Source organism: Melospiza georgiana, chromosome 2, assembly GCF_028018845.1.
Source record: "Melospiza georgiana isolate bMelGeo1 chromosome 2, bMelGeo1.pri, whole genome shotgun sequence".
Classification (NCBI taxonomy): domain Eukaryota; kingdom Metazoa; phylum Chordata; class Aves; order Passeriformes; family Passerellidae; genus Melospiza; species Melospiza georgiana.
This window is the reverse complement of record NC_080431.1, coordinates 74,654,129-74,677,225: the sequence shown is the minus strand read 5'-3', so window position 1 is coordinate 74,677,225 and position 23,097 is coordinate 74,654,129. Positions and strand designations below refer to the sequence as shown.

Sequence of the window (23,097 nt, the reverse complement as noted above, 5' to 3'; positions counted from 1 at the left end):
CCTGGATACAATGAAGACTTTAATGCCAGAAAGGAGCATTAAATTGTCCAGTGCAGATTGCATTAAAAGACCATCCCATTTCACCCACTCACCTCATATTACTGGTTTTTGTATGACTTAAAAACAGATACCTTGGTAAAATTAGAGAAGAAGGAAGCAGTCAGCTGGGCAGATGGTTTTCACATGGTGATCCACAGAACCACTGGTGTCACAGTAGGAAATAGTTGTTACTCTTCCTATATTAAAGCTTCCCAAGAGTTAGAGCTCATCACAGACATTATTTTTTACTATCTAAGTTGACTGTGAGCAACTATAAACCATGTCTTTTCACCCCAGATGGCTGCTCCTCAGTTTTTTTCGTTTTTGGGTCAAGCCTTTCTATAGTAGATTTCAGTCAGGATCATATGTACATGTAAGAAGAAGGCTGAAAGAACAGAGGAAAAAATATAACTAAGCAGTTATATGACCTCCAGAAATTAGAGCAGAAGGAGGTGTTGCTAATGAAGGGTAAAGCAGTGCTAATGATTTGAAAATCGTATTCTTGGGGAGAGAAAATGAATGGGAAAAGTCTCTAGTTGGAGAAACAAAAGCAGCTCAATCTCTTTTTGAGGTCTGGGATAGGTTCTTAATGGACATGAGGGACTGTGTCTTTGAAGAAACACTGGAGACCCGTTGACATGAGTCATCTGTTGCCAGTCATTGTGTCTTAGAAGCTGTGACCAGGAGCCCTGGCAACCAAAATCAGCCTGTGGAAGTTTGAAGCTGGGGTCTGCATCCCCAAAAGCATGTCTTCCTTCTGTCTTGGGCTAAGGGAGATTATGGGGGTAATAAGTAGGTGGCAGTATTTTAGGGAGCAAACTGCTCAATTATGTATTAACTTGAGGAGCACATGTGCAAATCCTGCTCTGTTAAATACTCATTGTCATATTTAATGGAAGGAGGTGGCAGTCAAAAATTGGAGGAGTGCAGGAGGAATCTTTCTGGTACACTGAGGGAGCTGGGTGAGTCACGTTCATGTAAGCACCCCCAAAGGGTTGAAACCCTCTGTTTCTCAAATAAACTTTAAATAGGATCATGAATTCACTGGGATCATCTCACAAGAGTAGAGCTGCAAGTAGAAGCATGTACTGATCATGCACTTAGAGACCAATTTCAAAATACATCTCCATATGCCAGTTTCAAGTCTGAGATGAAATTTTACAGCCAAGTCATTAGGTAATTATATGTATTAAATACTTCATACCTTACTAGATAAGCTTGAATTAGAAGAGAACAAACTGTTGTGTGCTTTACACTCAAGTGTTAAAATATCTGCTGATTTTAGAGTTGACTGAATTTACTTTTACCCAATAATGCTTAGAGCACAAGGGTGGCTAATGTTACACCATATTAATGGGTTAATTTCCTCTTAAGGAGATATTTAATTTTTTCTTAATTCAAGGATGTTTGGAAGTTCCCTGTCTCATGTAATCTATAGTTTAATAAACTGGTCTGATTGTTTGGCTACTGGACTAAACCTCAGTGGGGAGAAAACCTGGAGGTTCTAGCACAGCCTGTAAGTGCAAATCAAGTTTGTTTTTTGCACATGGATTAAAGTGAGTTAAAGCCTTAGACACAGTTCTAAGTGCTCTGAAGACTTTCTCTTTAAGATGTTGTATCCACCAGGACTTTCATAGTTGGGGGAGGGTTGATTGCTCTCTGACCACATATCTGATTCACTATGGATTTTGTAACTTTGGTAGCAGTGACCTCATTTTGGCAAAATAATATGTGTCATTTACTGAGCGTCTCACTGCTCCAGCAATCACAGGAATATTAGGGTTATAACCTGAGTAATTTATGGAAGAGAGATGACTCTTAAATAATCTTTTATTTTCTTGGAAAGACTTATTTTATTAAAAACATATTTTAGCTCTGAGTGAGAATGAGAGATCCTCAGCAAAGCACCCAGGGGAGATTGTGCTGTCCAGTGTGTTGAAAAGGTGAATTGTAATGTATGGGTGTCTAGACATTTCCTCTTGTTGCTGTCAACAGTCCAGTTGGCTGTATTTTTTTTTTTTCCAGTGAATAGGAGCATTGATTTTCCTCTCTCTTTGGCCAGAGCTTTCATTTTACATATCTTTCCCCTTCTGAGTCTCTTTCTCTCTCCCTCCCTTTTTTTTTCCTCTCTCTCTCTTCCTCTATCTGGAAGAGAGGGAAGCCCGTAAGAGCTGACAGCAAGCTTTCTAACTCAGAATGATTCATGTAAAACACCTGAAAGGCAAGCTCTGCACCAGCATCACTGCAAGAAAGGTAGGGCTGTGGGGGCTTAAACAGTCTGTAAAACTCCAAGCAGAACATAGAGAACATGAGATAAATAGATTAAGTTTTTGAATCTGTCAATGATGTAAGAAAAGTTTGGGAGAGAATTTAAGGAGTGTTTAAGCTCTGTTGTTAAAGGTGCTTTCTTTTAATTAAAAGTTTGATATATTTTTCATAGATGGGGGGGAAAAAAATTCCCCTACAAAGGTTTGAATAATGTATGAAATGTAGGGGTTTTTTCCACGGGTGGTAAACTATAATTATATCACTGTTGTGCTGACAGATCCACGTGCATGTGTAAATATGCAAATCCTGGTTCTTTCCCCTGACTGATTATTTTCTGCTGTAGCTAAAGTTCGCCTTATCCAGCTGTTATTTATATTCACTTCCCAAATCCAAATCTGACCCAGTAATTCTGAGCAATTGTAGCTGTGACGCACGAGTTCTCACACACACCTTCATGTTTCAATCATGCACTTCCAGCAATGTGTGTTTGTAGGAATCATGCTCTTAATAAAACCCCTTACAACCCAAAGCAGTTGTTTTGGCAGAGAAGTGACAGCCCTGTGATAGATGGGCCCGATAGTTGTGTGTTTTCTGCTTGCTCTGAGTTAGTAGAGGAGAGGAGGGAAGAGAGCGAGTGAAAGGGGGGAGGAAAAAAAAAAGACAGGGAAGGAGAGAGCGGGAGGGAGAGAGATTGAGAGAGAGAGAGAGAGAGAGCGAGAGAGAGGCTGAGAGAGAGAGAGACTTGGCAAGGGAAATCTTATGGGTATACTGAAACAGCAGATCAGAATTGTGAAACCAGAGCTAGGGCTGAAATGTGATGCTTTTGCTCTTTTGTGCTTGTTGTGGTTCTCATCTTCCCATTTAGAGGGCTGCATACCATTCAACAGCATATTTTGATCTCAGATTGAACAATGCAGCAATCAAGCCTGATAAGCCACCTGGAAGTTTTGCTTGAGACGATTTCTAGTGGGTTTACTGATCCCTGTGAGCATCATGACTGCCTTTAGCATTGTGGAGGAGGACTCGAGTTTCTTATGAGGGCCCCACTTGGAAAAGCCGGCTGTGCAGATTCAAGCCTCCGGTTCTGTTCATGCTATTCAAAAGCCTTTCCTCACCCTTGCTGATTTATTTTTATGATTTACATACACTCCTGTGGAGATTTACAGAATGGATTGTCTGTGCATTGTCACGACCAAGGTAGGACTGGAAACATTGCTGTTCTGTGTACATATTTCTCTGCTATTTTTCTGTTCCTGTAATTAAATAGATTGAGCATGTACTGTGTCAGGTTGCAAGATAAAGTGATGAATAAGCTTTGCTTCCACGAGCATTTTGTTCTCTTTATCTCTAGATTATGCAGTTTGTTTCTATATGACTTTCTAAATGATATGCTTTTTACTTATTTTTTACTAGCAAAACGAAAAGGATTTCATATTTTATCTTAGCCTATGCTTGTGTCTATTAATAACTCTAGTAACTAGAGCACTTTCAGAATACATGGTATACTGCACATATTTTCTCAGCTTATCAGTTTATTCTGTAAACTAAAGAATAATAAAGAAAGGGGCATTATATGGGTCCTAGGATTTTAAGGGGGCCAATCAGATGTAGTTTAGATAGTCATGGTGTTTCTGATTGGAGAGATGCAAGTTTCTTGTGGCTTATTGTGGCTTTTTTTGGGAAAAAACATAGATTACTTTGCCTCTGTAGGCCTGAAAAATAAAAATGCCTAGGACCCAGTTCAGCACTCTTATACTGATTTTAGATCTAGCTGGACTATTTGGAAACAGTCCTTCTAAATAATTTCTTGTGAACATGAATACAGACAATTTATTTTCCACAGCAGCGGCATTAGGCTAAGGACCAGGGTTAGGGGCACTTCCCAACCTAAGGATCTGGTGTAGGGTTAAGCTGAGTGATTCCTTGAGACATCTTCAAACTTATCAAACTAACTTAATATTAAATGGCAGGGCGATGATGAAGGAACTCCCTTTCTGTTGCTACAGGGCAGACGGCGCAGCGCGTGTTTGCAGCCACCTTTGCACGTGGTGGTGGTGGGGTTTGTAAGGAGCAGTTAGCAGGGGACATCCAGCTTTGGGGTTCAGCACAGTGCTCTCTGTTCTGCCTTACTTTTGGTGAATTTCATAGTTTCCACAGGACTTGCAAAATGCCTGCGGTGGCCATACCACCTGAAGGCTGCACAAATGATAAGGCAAAGCAGGGGTTAGCACTGCTGGCATCACTGCTGTCATTTTTTGCGTCACAGCTGTGCAGAATGGGGACACCCATGTGCAGCATGGGGAAGGACAGGAAGATATACCCTGGGCACCCATGGGCAGCAGAGAGGGGCGGTGGGTGGCCACTGCAGAGAGCAGGGAGCGCAGTGGAGCCATGGAAACAGATGCCAGCTGTCATTCCCATCTTGCTGGTAGAGAAACCCATATGGGAAGAGAACAAGAGGTGAATGAGGCCACAGAAGGAGGATAAATTGGAGGAGACTGTGGCCTCATTCACTTCCTGTTCTTTCCAGGTCCTCCTGGCTCCCACAAGCTGTGCTGAATGTGAGACTATATCCTCAATCACCCCCGGAGCAGAGCAGAGCAGGGGCACTTGTGGGTACCTGTTGATGCAATACCATTGAAAAGCGCTCAGCAATGGAGCTACAGCACTGCTGAACAAGGCTGAGATGCAGGATCACACTAAACATCCAGTTTTTACATGCTGAAGTGCTGTTTTCCAGTTCAAAAGGTTGAAAAGAAGAGCTGCGATTGGAGACAAGAGCTTTTGGGCGTCTTGTTGTGCAGTGGGGACAGGCAGTTGCATCCATGCTTTGCCTAGAGAGTTTGGGATGGAGGTGCATAGAAATTGGATTTGGGGACAGGGGAATAAGTCAAGTTTTAAGATGGTGTAATTGGAAGAACATGCCCTAGTACCTTTTTTCTTTTTTAATATGTCAAGAGACATCATTTATTTCATGAATTGGTGCTGAAAGTTTTCCTCTGAATATTTTCCCAGGGCCTTCTGGGAAATAAAAAACATGGATTCACTGCCAGCTCACTACTGCTGTTGCCTTGAGTTGCTTAGAGCAGGGCTCCCAACTCCATCTACACACATTTTTTGTTTCAGCTTTTCTGTCTCTTGAATCCAACAGTGAGTGTCTGAAATTATCTCAAAATCAAGCATATGAGTGAACCTCAAATATTCAACTCCAGATATTCACTCTTTTCTGCCAATGTTGGTGTTGGAATGAGATACAATGTGAATTGTACACGGCTCTCTATTTGCAGGCATGAGGAAACAACATAATATCATATGTAAATGAGCTGAATAATGGTAAAAGTCTAGTTTCAGAACACTTTCATATTGCAACAGCTTGAAAACAAAGAAGTTAGTGATTTGCTCATCTTACTTTGGGCCATATTTGAATAGATGAGCTATTGTATTGGTGTTGCTAGTGTTGTATTGGTCCATAATGTGAGGTTACTGCCTTTATTTTCCTCAGAGTAACTCTCCTTCTTTTAAAGCACCAAATTTTTTTATCTGTTTATGCCAATTTTCACTATTATAAAAAGAGCAGACCTTTTTCAGAAAATATGTTATTTAAAAAAAAAAAAACATTTTGATAAGCGTGAATTCTACAGAGCAACAGTGTATTTATTTTTGACCTCAGATCTGTTAATTGTCCATATATGAATAGCCATTTGTCTTATTTATGCAGATAATTGCCATTCTTTGTCTTGAAAAAGTGGATCTTTGTGTCAGAGGGAGTAAATACATCAGGTTTATTCTTTAGTTCTTAAGTCATAAAATGGGAGTAAAAGATAAATACTTTGTAAACTGCAAAAGATGAACACTGTTCAAAGAGTTGACATTTTTAAAACTTGGTCATTAAATTTAGTCTGGAATTTTTGGTATTTTCACATTATAGAAAATGACATAAATGTTGTGGTGAAGGCAGTGTGCCCTTGTACATTATGTTCAATGGATTTACAGATCCAGCTTTGAACTCCGTGTGGTAAAAGATGGCATCTAATAAAATTAATTTCTGATATACCTTGCCAAATCTTAAATCCTACTGATGTTTTTTCAGCCAAAGTGTAAAGTATGTTTAAGATAGATTTAAGATATTAATTTGTACAACTTCTTCCTCTTTTTATTTCCTTCATTTTTCCATGCATTTCTGAGCCCAGAACTGCAGAAATGCTGAATCAGTCAAGAACAGCTTCTTATGGCTGTCCTGGTTTATTTTAATTGATCAGGTTTCCAGCATAGCATCTTTCCTTTACTGTCACATAAAGCATGTTAATTGGTGGCATTATTTTATCATTAGAAAGAATTAGGTATAAATAAAGCTTAGGTTGAGCCTCCATCCCAGCAGGAACACCAGGAGTTTTTGAAAGGGAAGAACATTCCCACTGTGCCTCCCAATAGTCAAAGGCAACATGCTGTCCTCTCCAGCTCTCCTTCCATCCTTCTGCCTTTTACAGACTTATGAATACAACAGGAGCTGCCACTAGTGAGAAAGAGCATAAATAGCTCAACATTCTTCACTGTAACAGGAGGTGCACCCCCAGAACCCCCAATTCTTGGCATTATGTGGCATAGAAAAGATGATTAGCTTTCAGTGGGAAAATGCCCCAAAAGCTTTCTGGCACTAGTTGCTAGAAGGGAGAGCTCAGATGTGGAAACTCTGCAGGCTTAAAACCCAGGAGGCCAATGGCAAGGCTAGCTAAAGACCTTCTATCAGGACAGAGTTTTTATAACTTCCTGGGCACTCTAGACTAGTGGTTTAGTATCCTTAACATCAGTAACATCCCTAAGAACTATCAGTGTTAGTTGCCACTTGTATGAGTGTTGTGTTTTGAGGTTTGCTTAAGATCTCAGATTTTATCCTGAGTGCTTCTGTGTTTTGAGAAGATGTACACAAAGAAGAGACACCACTTAAATAATCCAAACTTATTTAAGAATATTAAACCACTTACCTTTTGTGCCTTACTCCTAAGTTCTCAGCACTGCGCACTGGCAGCAGTAGGATTCCTGCACTGGCAGCAGTAGGATTCCTGAACTGTGTCTTTCAGTTTGTAAAACAGAAAATTTGCCTTCAGAACCAGGGAGAACATTCAGCTTGAACTTGTTTTTTTTAGCTACAAAAATAAATTCCTGGCATCAAAATATTGAAAATTCTGCAACATTTACTTCTCTGTAGAGATTCTTGTCGTTAGCTTCCAGTTAAGTAGAGATTTACACCAGATTACTCACTAGACAGGTTTTACATTTAATTTGATTGTCACTGACCCCTGTGGAGCAATTAATTGAAAATGTGATTATTCACATAACTGGAAAATAGAAAAAAAAAGTTGGTGGTTTGTTTTGTTTTTGTTTTGTTTTGTGTTAATAAAATGCTCGGTTCATTCCACTAGTGAAGAAGTTCAGCATTTTGTTTTCATTTTTGTAGCTTTTTTAAAAATTCTGCAGTAGTCTAGTTTGAAAAATTACCAATTTTCCTTCATGGCTGCCCATCCAGCACCTTTTCTAAGAATTTAATTCACACATTTAAAACAATGAAATAAAGACAGAAGGAAACTCCCCTATTTTGTACTGGTGCTGGGAAGAAAAGCAGTAAGCTTGTTTATGTTGTTAACCTATCCCAAAGTTGCATGTGTACAATTTTGAACGACAAGGTTGCCAGGAGCCAGCAACATCTGTCTATCCTATTTTCTTCTGCTCATCCAGCCATATATGTGGAACAGGGGACACCACTGTGTGCACTTTAGGCAAAATTCTGAACAGATGTGTGATCAGAACTCAGAATATGTATGATGGTCATGGAAAATAAGAAGTTGCAGTGGTCAGTGACAGGACAAACCTCTGGCTTATATCCTGGATGTGCTAGGACTTTTCTGTAGGTCTCTCCCACTCCACACACTCTTCACTTCACTTTGTAGCATGAAGTTAAGAGTAAAACAGAGGAGAGCTATAAAATTTGTCCAGCTAATTCACTTCAAATCTATATTAAGTATATCATTATAAATCCATGTTGATGGTATGCTGTGTTTGGGAAATGTAGGAGCAGGTCTTGTGTCCCATTGGGATACTGTGGATTTTCCAAGTGAGAAGGAGAGCACCATTCAGCATTTAGCCTACAAAACCCGATCTCAAAACCAACTCAGTTATGTGGAAGGCGTCTTTAGGACATGGCTGAAGAATGGAAAAATGTGGATATGGCACAACTGAGATGACCTCACTGTTCCAGACTCTCTGATTTAGAGCGGCAGCAGAAGCAGTTCTTAGATGTTCTGAGAAGGGCAGAATGGTCCATGAGATCAGGTCATCTGGTGGAGGTGAGGAGCAGGTCCACACATTGTGTGCCAGCTGCTGGTTCCACTTTGCAGAGGAATCCACTAGAAGGTCCAGTTGAATTATTGATTATTTGGGCCTGATAGCTAATAGTTAGAATATTTATTTATGCTGAGGTGACTTTGTCATAGGCCTGTTGTCCCATCACTTCTCCCCTGTTTGCTTATGTTAATCTGAAAAATACTCAATATAGAGATTTAAAAAGGCATATACTTAAGCAACAAGGTTCAGTTTGTTTTGTGGGACTTCCTGAAAGATAGGCTGTATGTGTCTGAGAGGCTGTAGGTCAGTCCCAAAATTTGGAAATTATAAAGCTCAGTATAGATACTGAGGTTAACTAGTGCCTCAGGTGTTACAAACCAGTATAATCTTACCAAAACTAACAAAGCTATAGAGAGCAATATGGCATGAGGATATTATTTAAATTTAGCTGGATATGAAACAAACAAAAAACCCCCACATTTTTGTGCCTGCATATTGTTAATAGATCTGGGCAACATTTGTTGTTTTTTCTTTCCAAGACTCCAGGCTTTGAATGATTGCAGTTTGGAGTCATAAACTGAGTAGCTAAGTTTTTTTTTTGTGCTGACTTTCCTGGCTATAACAAACTGAAAACAAAGGAAACATAATGATTTCCCCCCCCCAGAGATTCACATTTAGCAAAGAATCAAAATCTTTTTCTATAGTCATTATTAGGTGCTGATGGGCACTTCAAACTCTGGTGTTTTCCTGCCAGACCCTAAAAGTGTAATAGTGCTGAATCCATAAAATTTACATATAATTTAGTAAAGTCTATTCTAAAGTGGTACTTGAGGACAGCTTTGATGACTATGGGTTGGCTGCTGGCTAAACTACACAGGCTTAGAAGAGTAGGAAGATCCTTTTCATTGATTACCATTTATCTTAGCTGGAGAATATGCTCAGGGGTGTTTGACAGATGGGGAGTGTATCTGAGTATTTATTTCAAATCTTTATTTACCAATGTTAAATTTTGAAACAATTATTCTGAGCCTCTAGCCTTTGGATTTCAGACATTATGAATGTAAACTGATGAGACACATGTTGTGTTTTCTAGAAAAATAAAATCCTTGGGGAGGGGGGAATTTCAAGAAAATTACACAGAACAAACCAATGTGCACTGCATATGTAATGTCTGGTAATTATATCTTGTCAAAAGCTCAACTTTTTTCTCCTTTATTCTTTAGAAATGTGATAATAGTCCCTTTTCCCTTGTAGTTAATTATAAATTTCAGGAAGAATTAAGTCTGTTAAATTTCTTCTTCCCTTCTTCCCCCTCCCTTGGTCTCTATGGCAGCAGCAGGAATGGAAGGGAATTACTTTGATCTCCATTTCTGGGTGACACTTCATTTCTTCTGAGCACTGACCTTGTTTAGTGCAACTGAAATTTTCAATAGATTTCATTAGATTATAATTTGCTGATTTTAGAGAGATGTCTTTATTGAGACTGGTTATGAGCTATGAAAGGAGAAGAGTGATTTTTTTCATAAATCTATGAAGAGCTCTATAAACTGAGAGCAGAAAATGTTCAATTAACAGCTCAGGCAGATATGGCTTGGGCTCGATACTGCAAAGCAGTGGAGAGCTGCAGAGGTGAGGTAAAGTGGAACAAGACACTGAGCAAGGAAAAGGAAATGAGAGCTTGATGCTGCCTCAATAATAGTGCTGCTTAATGATAGCAGAGCTATGCATCCTTAGCAGGTCCTTTTTTTGATATTTGGAGGACCTGGGTGAAGGTGGGAAGATAATTTCCCAGTGCCAAGGTGAGCTGTATTTTTATGCATTTGGCATAGCTGGAAAAGCAGGAAGGATCTGTCTTGTGGCTCTTATTCTCAACATAAACATGTATTTCTTTTCTGTGTTAATCAGTTTGATACTGCTGTGCAAATTTCTTTCTGTGTCCATTCACCTGATGCAAGACTTTTGGAAAATGAGAAGATATGTGCAGTCAAGGAGAACGGAATGGTTATTTATGAGTGAATCATTAGGCCAGGGGTATAGCCTGGTATGTTGTTATATTTTGCTCAGTCTGAGACCTCTAGTTGAGATCTACGATTTTCATGTCTCCAGAGCATCAGAGAAGATAATTTGGAAGGATGTGTAGAAGTAGCTGAGAATGTTCGCCTGGGATTGACTTCAGCCAATGCTTTTGTTACCAGAGACCTCACTCAAGGACTTGGATACAATTTCTTGTATTTGTATTCCTGGCCATTTCAGTGGATACAAATCGAATATGGCCTGTGACTTCTTTTGACTTTCATCAGCAATACCTTCTCTGAGAATGAATATTAAGTGCTATCATAAAGAGTCCTGCAGTTCAACAAGCCCTGAACCTTTATATTCCTAAATATCCTCTCTGGATTTTGTTCCATCTTCCTGCAGAGATAAGATCTGCCTCTGAATGTGTCTCCAGACAGAATCATGTTAATATTTGGCCATCCAAATTTGGTATTGATATTGAAATTTTATGTATATAAAAATCTCTCCCTGCCTATGAGAAAGTGGCAATAAGATATACCTATCCTGAAGTCGCTCAACACAAAAGAGGAGTTCTTCCTTGAAATCTTCCCCAGATCTTGCTGAGGTGCACTTGCATCTCTGCCACCTGAAACCTCTCTTGTGCAGTGCTCCTAAGCTCTCACCTTCTAGTTCAATATTCAGTGTGCAGTTATTTCCCTCTGCAATATTGCTGTGGGCACTGATGCGCTCCCACTCTGCATTGTGTTAATGCATTTCCAAATACATTATACTGATGTCCCTAAATAGTGCTGGTAGCAGTCAGTTATTTTAACACCTAACTGAGGAAAGCATGTAAGAAAGAAGTTTGCTTAAGGGCTGCTTGCTAGGAAGGCAGGTGTTGTGCATGGACTCTGAAGGGCTTGCAGCCTTGTTTTTTGTTTCCTGAGATTGGTGCTCTTCTGTCTGCTGGTTACCCCCGGGGTCTGCATTTCTGGAGGTTTGATAAACCTATAGGTTTGGGAATTACATGTGTCAGGGCCTCCAGAGAAGAAACTGCACTGTCTCTAGCTGAATGTGGGGGTAGCATCTCTATCTGACTTTGGTCATTGCTTCACTGCTTCCTGGCTGTATCATTGCTATGCAATTTATCAAGTGTTGGAAGTGTCATCCCAGAAAAAAAGCTGTGAATGATGCTGAATTCAGCAATGAGAATGAAATTATTCTTTTGTGTACCCAAGTCTCTTTATATAAAAATTATAAAAAAGATCTTATTGTGTATTTTGAAGGCTTTGATTTCAGTAAGCTGTGATAAAGTCTCTGCCTGGATGGCTGTGTCTGTCACTGTGTAGGAGCTGTCTCAAGGGGAAGCTCAGTGCAGGAGGCAGAGTATCCTCTAAGAAAGGGAGTAAAGCAAGATCTGGAAATCACTCATTCATGACCTATAGAGAAACAGCCCCTCTCTTTCCATTTAGGATGGAGAAAAACTTGTATTAGCACATATTCCCCCAAACAGCAGGGCAAGGTATATTTGCACATGACTGTTGGCAAACATGAAAAAACAAACTTGAGGTGCTTCTGTCCTCCCTTGAAGGCTTTCTGAAGAAAGATGGGTTTAAACTATGGATTCTCATCACTTTTGAGATTTTTAGCCTTTCAGTGTAGTGGTGGGCCAAGTTCTGTATTTTTTTGGCTTACCAAACTCCTAAGCTGAGGAAAATGTTAGCAGTAATAATCAAATTTAATTAATTCCTTCTACAGCCTGTAAATATTTGCCAATGTATTTATTCCTATGCTTACTTGTATTGCATATGCCTGCAGAATACTTTAGGTAGTGTTGAATTTTTGGCTATTTTTTAAAATTGGCTTCTCTAGATGTTGGAGCTTTTGGCTATTAAAAAACCCTGAGCATTTAGGAAGGAAAGTGTGACCAGCAGCTGATATACAACCTTATATCTAAGACTTGTTTCAACCAGGTGAGGGTCTAAGATATGAAAGGAGTGAAATGCATTGATTTTTACACAAAACAAAAAGAAGTGATCATTCAAATAGGAAATATTCTGTAATTTTCAAAAATAATCCAACTCTAAATCCGCAAAAAGCGGTAGAAGTGTTCAGTCCTTGCCCTTGAACTACATGCATTTCTCAGACAGTACCAGTGCAATGTCATGTTACCAGAACAGTAATTCAAATATCCAGCTGTGAAAGGCCAAACACTGCAGGTCACCCTACATCCCAGAGGAACAACCAGCACAGCTCTTGCCCTGAAAAATTGGGAACTCTGTACAACTGCTGCCTCTGAGCAATTCCCAGTTACTGCTGTCTCTTTGACCTTTGAATATGCACAAGTGCCAGGGGATTCTAGGCCTTGGGACAATTTAGGTATGAATCTCAAAGACAAGAGTACAATAAGCCCCTCCTGCTATGAGATTTGGAGCTTTTATCCTGCAAAAGTGTTCTCTTAAAAATGCAAGGAGTCTTTTTGAGGAGTCTCCTGACAAAGTTATACATAGTTCCATCTGTAAGATCAGGCTTTTAATCAGAAAAATGCTTTCAGTCCAAAGCACATTTATTAATTACCTTGCGTTTAACTTGCCTTGGAATGAAGAATGAAAGTGTACAATTGTTAAAGTAAAAAATAATTACTAGTGTTTCATGCTGTATTTTTAATCAGAATTAATTTATAGTTTTATTATCTTGATAGGATTACACTGTTTACTGTTGCATTCATCCCTTCCTTACAGGAGATAACACACACCTGCAGGGTTCTGGTGGTATGATAGCAGTGACTTTTTCAAATCCTTTTTAAAAGGACTTTCTAAACTGTTATCTAAAAATACAGTGATTCTTGCTTGCTAGCTGTTTTTTTGAATATTTCTTGAAGTTGTCTAATTGAAAATGTTAAAGATAGCCAGTTTTAAATTTTGGAGAATACAAAGTTTAATCTGATATCCACTTTTTTTTTTTTTAACTTGTAAAAGTAGTACTGCACTGCTTTACAAATGTTAACTTTTTGGAGATAAAGAACAAAAGACTAGTAGCTTTTAAATTAGACTCAAAACTGAAAATTGTGTGAAATCTAATCATTAGTGTTTGCAGAGGTTTCTATCCTTTACTCTCAGCATGGGGAAAAGAAAGGTGAAATGTAGCTGCTTGTGATATATCAGGCTTAAATGAAAATAAAAAGAAGAAAGCTTTTTTTTTCCCCATACTACTTCCAGCTTCAGGAAAATACCTGGTTACAGGAGTCCTCCAATTCAGGGAGTAAATAATAGTTTAACTCTTATGTGAAATGCTGAGAGTAATGGTGGCAGACACCAGAATTTATTCTGAACTTTTCTTCAGGGACTCTGACCCAATCTGCTGTGCAATTCATTCTGATGGGCTCCAAACCTTGGCTGAAATGTAATTGAATCACAGCAAATGCAAGGGAGATTACAGGAAGATCAGCCTGAAGGCCTGATGGTTGCATCTTGCACTGCCATGTGGAATGTTAGACTTTAAATCAACCCCTCACTCTTTTTGTTCTGTAAAGTTTCAGGGAACTGCAGGAGTCTTGGATATTTGCTCATGTTCTCCAGGGACCAACCTGGGGAGCAAACAGAGCATTCTGCTCAGAAAAGAAACATGCCCTAAAAATTTGGGGCATACTTGCTCTTCCTAGAAAATAGCCCTGATGGGTGTTTCAGGCTGCATCTATCACTGGTTCAAAGGGGACATCATGGAAAAAATGCAGCCTGTCATGAAATGGGAGAAAAAAGCCAATCTCTACCTGCTGACTGACACTCCGCCGTTCTCTGAATGCTCCACTGTGGAGGGAAGGCAGATGGCACACACTCGGGGTTGGGAGTGGATGTATTTCCATCCACGTAACCCAGAACTTCAATGCAAAATTAATAGACAACTCATGTGGCCTTTTTGGTCCTGCAAACTGCAGATTATTCTTCCTACATGACAGTGGAAAATGACTTTGTGAGGTGTGATGACTACGAGCAAACTCCTAGATGCTCCCTATGGAATGGAGCCCATCGCGCCTAGCGATTGCAGCACGTACTGTGTTGTGTGTAATGCCCTTTTCACTTGTTTGCAGCAGAGCCATGGCAGATGCCCATCTCACAAATGCTCAGTCGAAACACCTGCCTGGATACCCATTCAGCACTCTACCGTAAGTTTGAGCCTTTTAATACAAAGATTTGAGGGACTGAATGGTAAGTCTCTGTGCTTGGAGCCGCCCTGGGCAGGTAAAATTTCCATAATTAATGCATTTGAGAAAGAACAGTAATGAGTCTTAAGTCTAGACCAAGCTCCTTGGGAAGCCTAAACTGTTGATGTGTTGAGTTGTGGCTTAGCAGTTCTTCTCCAGAAGTTCAGACTCTTCAGGAATTTAATGCATTCAACTTGGAGCAGTGGGGATTGGTGGCAAGCTTGGTATAGGGTGATGGTGGAGTCCAGCTTAGGGAGTGCAGAGTTACTGTTGATTTCTGTAACTGGGCCCCAGCTGAATGTGGTAACTGGGAGCTGTCCAGATCCAGGTGGTGATTGAGGGAAGGGGAAATGATCTTTCCTTTTCCACATTCTTATGCAAGAAAGACTGATGATTTCAAGTGCTTTACAGACTATTAAGTAGGAATTTGTCCAGCATAGATAACAACAGCTTTTGGGATGATGGATAATGAGTAAATCTTGGTCTGCTGAGTTTATAGGAAATTTCTGCTGTAAATGCTTTCCTCCTCCTGCAAATTAGATGACTTCAGTGAGATTTGCTTTTAAGTATCAAAGTCTGAGTAATATTTGAGAAGGAAAAAACCTAACTGTGGTCAAGTTGACACTGCTTTGATTTATATCTTGTCTGAACATGCATTGTAGATAGAGCCAAATCTTTGGGTGTTGGAAGTTAGAGGGCCGACTAATAGAGCTCTGATAATTTATTGCACCTAAAACATTGGCAAGAATTCACTGACATCTCCATTGGCTCTGGACCACAGCATGATGTTGGTCCACAGCTATCAACTTGTCACCTTTTATGAGTAGATGAATGAGAAACAAATTCAAGTCGTCACTCTTGCTCAGTCTGTCACTAATATTGCAAGTGATTGTAAGCTCTGGGGTTTTGATCGTCTTTATATTACGTTAAAATTGTTTGTGTTATTGTTTGTCTGTATGATGACACCCACTTAAAAATATAGATTGAACTACCCAGTCTTTCACCAGGTGAGGATCCAGGCCAGTAACTTATTAGCTCGTTCTAATTATTAGTTTCCATTTTTAAAGACTTTGGACTGACTTTGTGGTGTGGTTTATGTTGTTTTGTGTTTATGTTAAGAGGATTGCAGCATGAATGGTAGTGTGAGGCTTTGAGAACTGGAACTGTGTTGAACATTTGTAGCAAATCAAGAGCAGGTGCACTCAATACAATGTCATGACCTGACTTTTTATATAGCAGCTTTAAATGCCTTGGGCATTTTTAGGATACTTATTTCTTAAACTATAAAAAATAAGTGTTTGAGTATTCTTTGTTTGTCTCTTGTTAGATATCTGTGCATGCATATAGTGTCACAAAAAATGGTAAGCTGAAAATTGACCTTTGTTCTCTTTCTAAGCATGAGAAATTGTCTAAGATCAGAATAACTTCAAGTGTTATTATTTTTAAACTGTTAGAGTGGAAACTGGTTCTGGGACCAATATTAGTTAACATCTTAATCAACAAAACAGACACTGGGATTGAGTGTAGCTCCCGCAAATTTGCAGATAACACCAAGCTGAATGGTGCAGTTGTTATGCTGGAGGTAGGAGATGCCATCCAGAGGGACTGTCACAGGCTGGAGATGTGCACCAATGTGGATCTCATTAAGTTTAACAAGGCCAAGTGCAAGGTGCTGCACTTGAGTCAAGATAATCAGCAGTGTCAGCAAATACTGCGAGATGTGAGATAAATTAATTGAGAGCAGCCCTGAGAAGAAGGAATGGGGGGTACTGGTGGGTAAAAAACTCAACATGAACAGGCAATGCACACTCCCAGCCCAGAATGCCGGTTGTATCCTGGGCTTCATCCAAAGCAGTGTGGCCAGCAGGGTGAGGGAGGGGATTCTGCCCTTCTGCTCTACTGTGATGAGACTCCACCTGGAGTGCTGTGTCCAGCTCTGGGATCTCAGCATAAGAAGGATGTGGACCTGTTAGAGCAGGTCTAGAGGAGGCCAAGGAAATGGTTAGAAGGCTGGTGTGCCTCTTCAGCAAAGACAGGGTCTGTTTGCCCGGGAGAAGAGAGACCTTATTGTGGCCTTTCCCCATTTAAAGGAGGCTTATAAAGGAAGACAGGGACAAACTTTTTAATAGGATCTTTAAAGACAAGACAAGTGGTCATATTTTTAAGCTGAAACAGGGTAAAGTTAGGTTGGACATAAAAAAGAATTCTTTACTGTGAGGTTGGTGAGACACTGAAACAGGTTGCCTAGAGAAGTTGTGGATGCTTCATGCCTGGAATTGCTCAAGATTAGGGTGGATGAGACCGGACAACCTGCTCTAGTGAAAAGCATTCCCACCCATGGGTGGGACTAGATGGTCTTTTAAGGTATTTTCTAACCCAGGCAATTCTGAGTGTATGAAAAAAAAGCCCCCAACTTTCTATTAGAGTATATTTCAACCCTTCACTTGGTTGCTATTTTTTTGATTGTAGAGTACAGCATGTGGTCCTTGAGGTAATTGCCTACTTAAAGCTTGTTATCATCTGTATTTTTTCTTGATTATAGAAACTGAATAGAGTGAAGGCAAATAAGTTGTAATTCCCAAGTACCTTCTGCTTCTTTTTTATCAAGCAGTATTCTACTCAGCCAAACAGACAAACTGTCTGTCTTATCTGTATCACATACTTATAGGCAGATTTTACTATACTTGAGTAGACTTATTTTCCTGGGAGACTAATGCAGACAGTTGGAGAAAATTAAATCAGACAGAAATTAACTTCGAGTGGTCGATATTTTCCCTATCTGTTTTCAACAGTGTTTTTTAGCTGACTTGCCTTTATCACAGAAAAATATCTGTGAAACATCAGCATTTTGATAGAAAGCTGATTAATGAAATGAAAACTTCTAGTGACACATCAAAGCATATTGCCTCTTAAAAAGTCTTGAAGGGGAAAAAAAAAGCAGACATCTGGCCAGTTGTGGCAACTCTATTAGATAAGGACACCATGTGTTTGGATGTCTCTCAACAGTGGTGCAGGGAACGGTGTCGAACAATGAAGGAAAAACAAACTGCTAGGAAAGGTATCCTCTTTCATCAGTTGTGCTGGCTGTGTCACTGAGGATGACATGTGTCTGTGGTCTCCTTTTTCAGTATTTTTTATATAAAGCACTATGTCCTCTCTTGGGAGGGCCTTTTGCATCTAATGCAAGAACCAGGAGATCTGGCAGCATTGCTGTTATGTAACAGTCTGAATTTTGCCATCCCTAATTTACCATCCTCTTTGAATTTGTCGATGGTTCTTGCAGTTAAGATTCTCAATTCTGTTTGGCAACTCACCATCTGCAAAAGAGGCCATAAGTGCATGCTGACTTTTTGTGCCTTCACAATGTCCTTAATTAGATCCATTTTGAGTCTGAGAGTTTTAATCTAGGGAATTACCTAAGGGTGGCTTTGTCTGCACTTGCACTTTTAGTCACGTCTTCCAAAGGATTGTAGTGTTTGATTATAAAATACTGCAAAAAGAGTTCACTGTACTGCTCTCCATGAAACTTCACCTCCCTATCGCTGTGGCTGCTTGCTAGCTAGATCCATTATGTAAAGATAATGAAGTGTCAGAAGCTGCACCTGTGTTGCAAAAACATTTGGGGCTGTCTTTCCTTCTTGCCCACTTGACAGCTTTTCTTGAGCTTGGCACTCAGCACAAGCATTCACCTTAGATCACCCTGCAGCATATATAGGATTCCTCTGCATATCCCTGCTGCATTCTCAGCAGAGCTCTTTGGCCCTCTGTTCTAGCCCACGGAAAAAATCCCTTTTGGGCATCATTTGCCATGGAGAAGCAGCAGGAAGAAGCAGTAAAAGGGGTGTGAGCACAAAAGATTAAGGATCTGGCACATGCCTTAAGCAAAGCCTCATTCAGCATCAGCTGCCCCCTAAATGTGAAGAGGGTGACAGTGACTTTAAGGGAAGGTGAACCTGAAGAAGGTGCTTGCAGGGTAAATGCATCAGCTGTACCTGCTATGGCTCATGGACTGCAGATTTACATGGGTGCCAGGCTGTTCTGCAGCTGAACTCTCAGCTGAACCTTTTAAACTCTGCAGCTGAACTTTCTGCCCCTTGATTTGCCATCTATCCATAGCGCAAGGAGAGCAAGTATCACTCCTCTTTGAACCTGCATATGTTCTTGTTTTATTTACATGGGATAGGTCTGTATGCAGAGGATGTAGTTACTCCTGTTTTTTCTTTTCCTGGTTTATTGGGAGCACTGGAGGAACAAGAATGCACTAATGCCCTGCACAATTCTGAATTTAGCCTGCCTGATAGGAGAGTTAACCCATAAACATTCCTGGTTTAAACAAATCAAGGCTTTTGTATTGAGATTCACCGGGAGTTGTTCTAAAGAAATTTGTACTTTTGGAAGATGACTTGGAAGATGCAAGTTAATTTTGGTGGTTGTGATGTATGTAAAGAATGTTCTGACATGATATGGAGCCAAACAGAAACATATTGGAACATGCATATTCTGAATTGGTCTCCGGCTATGAGCCTGGAAGAATTTTTTCTGAAACCAGTCTTGCTTTTGTTAAAGACAAAACAAATAGAAGTCTCTGTTTGGCAGGAGTCAGCTCTCTCCTGGGACTAGTGTTGTGCCTCCTAACGATGTCCCATCCTCTCCTGTGGAGATGTGCTCTATAAAATAAACAGATTGCTCTGCACTCCAAGAAACGCATTTTGCAGGGACTCTCTGATCTTTAAGTCTTTTTCCATTAAACCCCTGTTGGCTAATAAATTTCACTCACAACCCAGGTGGTGGTGAATGCTTTTTGTGGATAAACTGAAATATTTGAGAACAGAGCTATTAATACAGTGCTTCTTCTGTCTTTCACTTCAGTATTTAATGGCAATGGAAAATTCTGAGTGCTAAAACCCAGCTTTATTTTTAAAGGAGGTACTAAAGTAATACTATGCATATTTCTGCTAGGTCTCTATATTCCTGCAAATCTTCTTCATTTCTAAGTCTCCTGTACCTCTCCTTGCCCAATGCAGTTTACTGTCCAATTCTCTAAAAGGCATGGTTAAAAAACCCTGCAATGCTGAGTCTGTTACCAACTGCTAGCTATGAAGATGCTTTTTTAAACAGCCACTTAAATCCCCCTTCCCCTTGGATAGCTCTCTGAATCTTCCTTGTTTTCACCACCCCTCCCCAGCCTTCCCTGGGGAAAAACATGCTGTTCCTATTGTTGTTGGCAGTAGCTGGAGGTGCTGAAGATTGTCTCCTGTAATCTGATTTACGGATTCAGTGGGGAAAATTTGGCTTACTAGGCTAAGGTAGTGTTGGATTAGCAGTAAACCACAGCACATCCCAGCAGGACAGCAAATGCTTCATGCTTGGGTAGATAGAGGCATGGGCTAGCAGAGTATCTGTAAACAGGAGGGATTAGGCTTAGAAGCAAATTTGGAGGGAGATCAAGCAAAAAAGCCATTTACTCCACTATTTTATCAAGTAGAAGGGAAGAAGTGGGATACAAGATTTCTTGAAATGGCAATAGCCTTTTGATAATGAACTATATATACCTAATTTATAACATATATGGTCCTTCATCCCATTGCAGTTCCCAGTGAAACTATGGAAGGGTTTCAAAACTGCAAAACAAGCTCAGAAACTCTGAAGATAAGTTGATAGTATATGTAAAAATTTTTATGATAAACATTAAGCTGCTCAAAACCATTATCTGCAGGCTGACCCACATAGCTGCTTGACATCATCATCAGGAAACATTTTACATGAGTTATTGCAATGAGTAATCTCATTAAGCTGACATTATGTATAGGATATTTGCTGTCTTTATTGCTTTCTTTGTTTTATGGGAAGCACCAGGATGTTTCTGCAGCAGTCCCAGTCACAGAAGTATAGCAGTACATAATTTAGAGCAAAGTATTTCTAACTTGGTTATAGAAATTTTGTTAAAGCTGAAACCTAGTATTGATCTTTATGAGAGCAATTACTTAAAGTTACTTTTATGGAAAAGCAAATATAAATTTAACTACTTAAAATCATTGCAGCTTATGAGGTTTATGAGCAAAAAATTTTAAACAACACTTAATTTTCTTCTGGACACTATTTTAAAATTCTGTTTTAAGTGCTCATTTAGCCAGGCAACATTTTGACAGTGTTACTGAAGTTTAAAACCAATGTGCACATGCAATTTCTACAGTATTCATTATTTATTATTCCCAGAGGGAAAGCACTGTTTGAGTATAGTTTTTGTGATAGGCTATACTTAGCTTGGGGGTTATATACCAGAGATATTGCTACTCAAAAGCCACACTCTCCTGACATGGGAAATTCCATGCTAAGGTCAAACACAAGTGAGTCAAACATTCTGGGTTTATGGCAATATACACAAAACCCAAGTTAGCTCTGCTCTTTATTTACAACCTGCAATAACCAGAAAATATGGCTGTTATGACTGCTCAGATGTGCTTCTAGTCCCCAGTAAAGTCAGAAAATTTGTTTTCATTATTTTTCTCTTAGTTGTGCTGCAATATAACATGAAGCAATGATCTAATACTTTTTTTGGAGGAAACCAAAGAAGTTGAGCATATAACTTAAACAAGTGTATGTGCATGTAGCCAACAGGTGAAGGGGAGCTCAAATGGAAGAGTAGGACTCTTCCTTAGAGGTCAGTAATTCCTGTCATGCTATCTCACTATATGTTAGCAAGCAGCCTCACTGCCTCATGCTGTAGTAAAAGTCTATAGATGAAATTTGTGGGAGAAGCGGATGTGGCAGAAAAAAGATAGAAACTGTGCCTTGCTCAGCAGTATTTGATAGTGATGCTGACAGTGAAATTCATCTGTCCAGATTTATGTTGTTGGACAGCTATAAACACTTTTGAGGGACAGTTCACTTTTACACTGGTGTGAATGGATTGGGTTATGGAAGACTGTTTCTCCTGACTAATGATACAGGAGACTGGGCAGCCAGCTCTGGCACAGTGTCTGAACTGAAGGTGTATCCTGTGGTTTTCTCAGTGTTGCCCAAGTCTGTGGCAAAGTGTTGAGGTACAACAGACACACGTGTACAAGACTTTCCTTCTAGGTAATCCAAAGACACATTTCATTATAGTTATCCTTTTGGAACTGTAGAGTCATTAAGCTTGGAAAAGACGTCTATGATTATGGAGTCCAACAGTTAACTCAGCACTGCTCACCACTAAACCAAGTCACTAAGTCATCTGCATGCCTTTTGAACAGCTCCGAAAGTGGTGATTCCACCACTTCCCTGGGCAGCTTGTTTCAATGATTGAGCGTACATCAATGTACATCTATTCAGTGAATAATTTTTTCCTACTATCCTGACTAATGTTCCCCAGGTGCATCTTGTGTCCATTCCCTCACATTCTGTTACTGCTGTTTGGGGGAAGAGATTGATTTCCAGCTGTCTACAACCTCCTTTCAAGCAGTTGAAGAGAACAAGAAGGTCCCAGCTCACCCTCTTTTTCTCCAAACTAAATACCCCTGACTTCCTCAGCTGCTCCTCATAACTTGTGCTCCAGACTCTTCCCCAGCTCCCTTTCCCTTCTCTGGACTCTCCAGCCCCTCAATGTCCTTCTTGCAGTGAGGGGCCCAGAACTGGACGCAGGATTAGAGGTGAGGCCTCACCAGTGCCCAGTACAGGGGGACAATCCCTGCCCTGCTCCTGCTGGCCACACCAGTGCTGATCCAGGCCAGGATGCCACTGGCCTTCTTGGCCACCTGGGCACTGCTGGCTCAGGTTCAGCTGCTGTCAGCCAGCACAGCACCCCCAGGGCCTTTTCTGCTGGGCTGGATTCTGGCTGTTCTGCCCCCAGCCTTTAGCACTGCCTGGGCTCATTGTCAGCCAAGTGCAGAACCCAGCACTAGGCCTTGTTGAATCTTGTTCTCTTGGCCTCAGCCCATCAATCCAGCATGTCTGGATCCCTCTGCAAAGCCTTACTACCATCAATAGATAGGTAGAGCTGCTACTAATTTACAGGCAAAATGCAAATGAAAACAGGATTGGATCTGGGCACAGCCCAAGCTGTGTAGAGGTATTACAACATCTCCCAGAGTCTGGTATTATACCTAATGCCTTTTTCCTTAATACCTTGAAAAAAAATCTGTTTAACATAATAGACCATATGTTTTAGTGGCATTTTCATTGGTACTTTCGGATTGCAAGTCCTATTTTTCATTCAGTGCATACATACTGTATAATGTCATTTGCACTTAAAGGGCTCTGGGAACCTAAAAGTC

The 23,097-nt window shown here is 40.2% G+C and overlaps 1 protein-coding gene across 7 annotated transcripts in view; it reads left to right on the top strand.

Annotated features, from left to right (window-relative positions):
• The window catches only part of DLG2 (discs large MAGUK scaffold protein 2), a 983,427-nt gene that overhangs the window by 150,890 nt on the left and 809,440 nt on the right, over nt 1-23,097 (top strand). For 2 of the 7 annotated variants that reach the window (XM_058044805.1, XM_058044778.1), the window contains exons 1-2: nt 3,033-3,504; nt 14,729-14,803. The exons of 1 other annotated variant lie outside the window; for it this stretch is intronic. In XM_058044805.1, coding sequence (XP_057900788.1) covers nt 3,475-3,504; nt 14,729-14,803 — 105 coding nt within the window. In that variant the 5' untranslated portion in view covers nt 3,033-3,474. Of the gene's footprint in view, nt 1-3,032; nt 3,505-14,728; nt 14,804-23,097 lie in introns of those variants that run through there. 4 more of the 7 variants (XM_058044759.1, XM_058044856.1, XM_058044800.1 and 1 more) reach the window with 3 other exon arrangements.